Consider the following 1,840-nt stretch of genomic DNA (forward strand, 5'->3'; position numbering starts at 1 on the left):
ATTTAGTATATAATTCCCTAACAGTATGTTTACGATGTATGATGTACTGTTATACGTTATTAAAATATGTGGAGTTATATATTTTATTTGATTTCAACATAGTGATATTGGTGGGACAACATGTATGATGTCATGTATTAGCTAAGTGTAAAATAATTACAGACCTGTGCATTGGTATACATATATTATAGAACTGTTTTTTTGTTTAGAATGTATTCTTCCCTTAGCTTATGGTGTAGTGGATTCCGAAAATGACAATTAGTGGACTTAATTTTTTCATCAATTTAGAGAAGCATTTGGAGAACGGGACAACATGTGTGTTGTATCGGATCGTAACGAAAGTATCATTAAAGGTGTGAGCATTGTTTATCCTAATGTCCCCCATCTTGCTTGTATTTGACATTTATGGAAAAATGTTTGTAAATATTTTAGAAAAAACAAAGAAAGACTTAGTGACCTTTATTATTCCATGGCTAAAGCGTATAGAAAAGAAGATTTTGATTACATTATGTCAAAGGTTGGAAAGGTTGATTCAAGGGTTAAGGAATATTTGAAAGAAGCTGGCTATCAGAAATGGTCTCGATGTCACGCCCCTGTTAATAGAGGTAGAATGATGACCTCTAATATAGCTGAATGTATTAACGGTTGTTTGGTAGAGGCTAGAGTACTTCTTATTTTAGGTTTCCTTGAAGAAGTGGGGATTCTATTTGCTGCATGGAATTGTAAGAACTGTGAAATTGCATCTTATATAAACACAACGCTTAGGATAAGATTTCAAGAAATACTAACTGATAATGGGGTTAAATCATTGCGAATGACGGTATGTATTTTGATAGTTGAATCTACTTTTTATTTGTTATTAATTTTTATATTGTTAAATGTATAAAATTAATCATGGATGACAGGTTAAGGTAGTTGGTAGTTATCTGTACTGTGTGTATAAATCAGGAAGGAGGTACATTGTTGATATTGAGCGTGGCACGGGTAGTTGTTGTTGGTATCAAATTGATGAAATTTTATGTGCACACGCAATTGCGATTTTGAAGAGTATAAATATAGATGTAAAAGAATATGGGCATTACTGTTCAGAACTGTACCGTCCAAACACCATTATCAAGATGTATGAACTCCCCATAATTCTTATGCCAGATATGAAGATTGGATTGTACCAGATTTTGTTGATGCAAATGAAGTCTTGCCACCCAAATACAGAAGACCTCCCGGGAGGTTAAAAAAAGGAAGACATTTGAAATCTAATGAATCACTTACAAGTTCAAACCAATGCGGTAAATGCGGGCGTACAGGCCACAACCGTAGGACGTGCGGTTTCTTCCCAAAAGAAAGTTGAAGATTTTAGTTTGTTGTTCTAAATGCTAAGTGATTGTTTGGATATAACTACAAAACGTCAATTGTTTTTTATTTTTTGTTTTTTGTTTATTTGCTTGTTGAAGTTTATTTTATGTTTTTATTTGTTATGTGCTTTTTAATTATGACTGAATGTTTGATATTTTGGAAATAATATCACACAGTTTTGAATTATTACAGTTTATGACTTTACTGCTTATTATTGCAGCGTAGTAATATGTAATCTTAATGTATAATATATTTAACATGTATGATATTATACGTTGACAACATGTATGACTTTTAAGTAAACGTTTTTTAAAAGCATAACAACTATTAATAATATGAATCAAACGAATTTGTGTGAGCATTATGGATTATACATTAAGATCTATGTATGAGAGTAAAAAATATTTTTGTTTTGTTATTAGTATTATGTATAAATGTTGATACATTAATTTTTTTACAAATTAAGATGTATTGTTATTTTTCTAAA

At 30.6% G+C, this 1,840-nt stretch overlaps 1 protein-coding gene across 1 annotated transcript; it reads left to right on the plus strand.

Annotated features, from left to right (window-relative positions):
* Positions 1-469: 469 nt before the first annotated feature.
* Positions 470-1,232, plus strand: LOC124896193. The gene is made up of 2 exons (XM_047407717.1): positions 470-820; positions 906-1,232. Exons 1-2 carry the CDS (start codon positions 470-472, stop codon positions 1,230-1,232), a joined length of 678 nt encoding a protein of 225 aa, XP_047263673.1.
* Positions 1,233-1,840: the final 608 nt, after the last annotated feature.

The sequence above is a fragment of the Capsicum annuum genome, chromosome 2 (genome assembly GCF_002878395.1).
Source record: "Capsicum annuum cultivar UCD-10X-F1 chromosome 2, UCD10Xv1.1, whole genome shotgun sequence".
In the NCBI taxonomy this organism is placed as follows: domain Eukaryota; kingdom Viridiplantae; phylum Streptophyta; class Magnoliopsida; order Solanales; family Solanaceae; genus Capsicum; species Capsicum annuum.

Bases quoted from the DNA above. Each gene is read 5' to 3' on its own strand.
- LOC124896193 (XM_047407717.1), top strand. From the start codon at position 470: ATGGCTAAAGCGTATAGAAAAGAAGATTTTGATTACATTATGTCAAAG. The intron at 821-905 runs GTATGTATTTTG...CATGGATGACAG, and splicing joins TTAAATCATTGCGAATGACG to GTTAAGGTAGTTGGTAGTTA.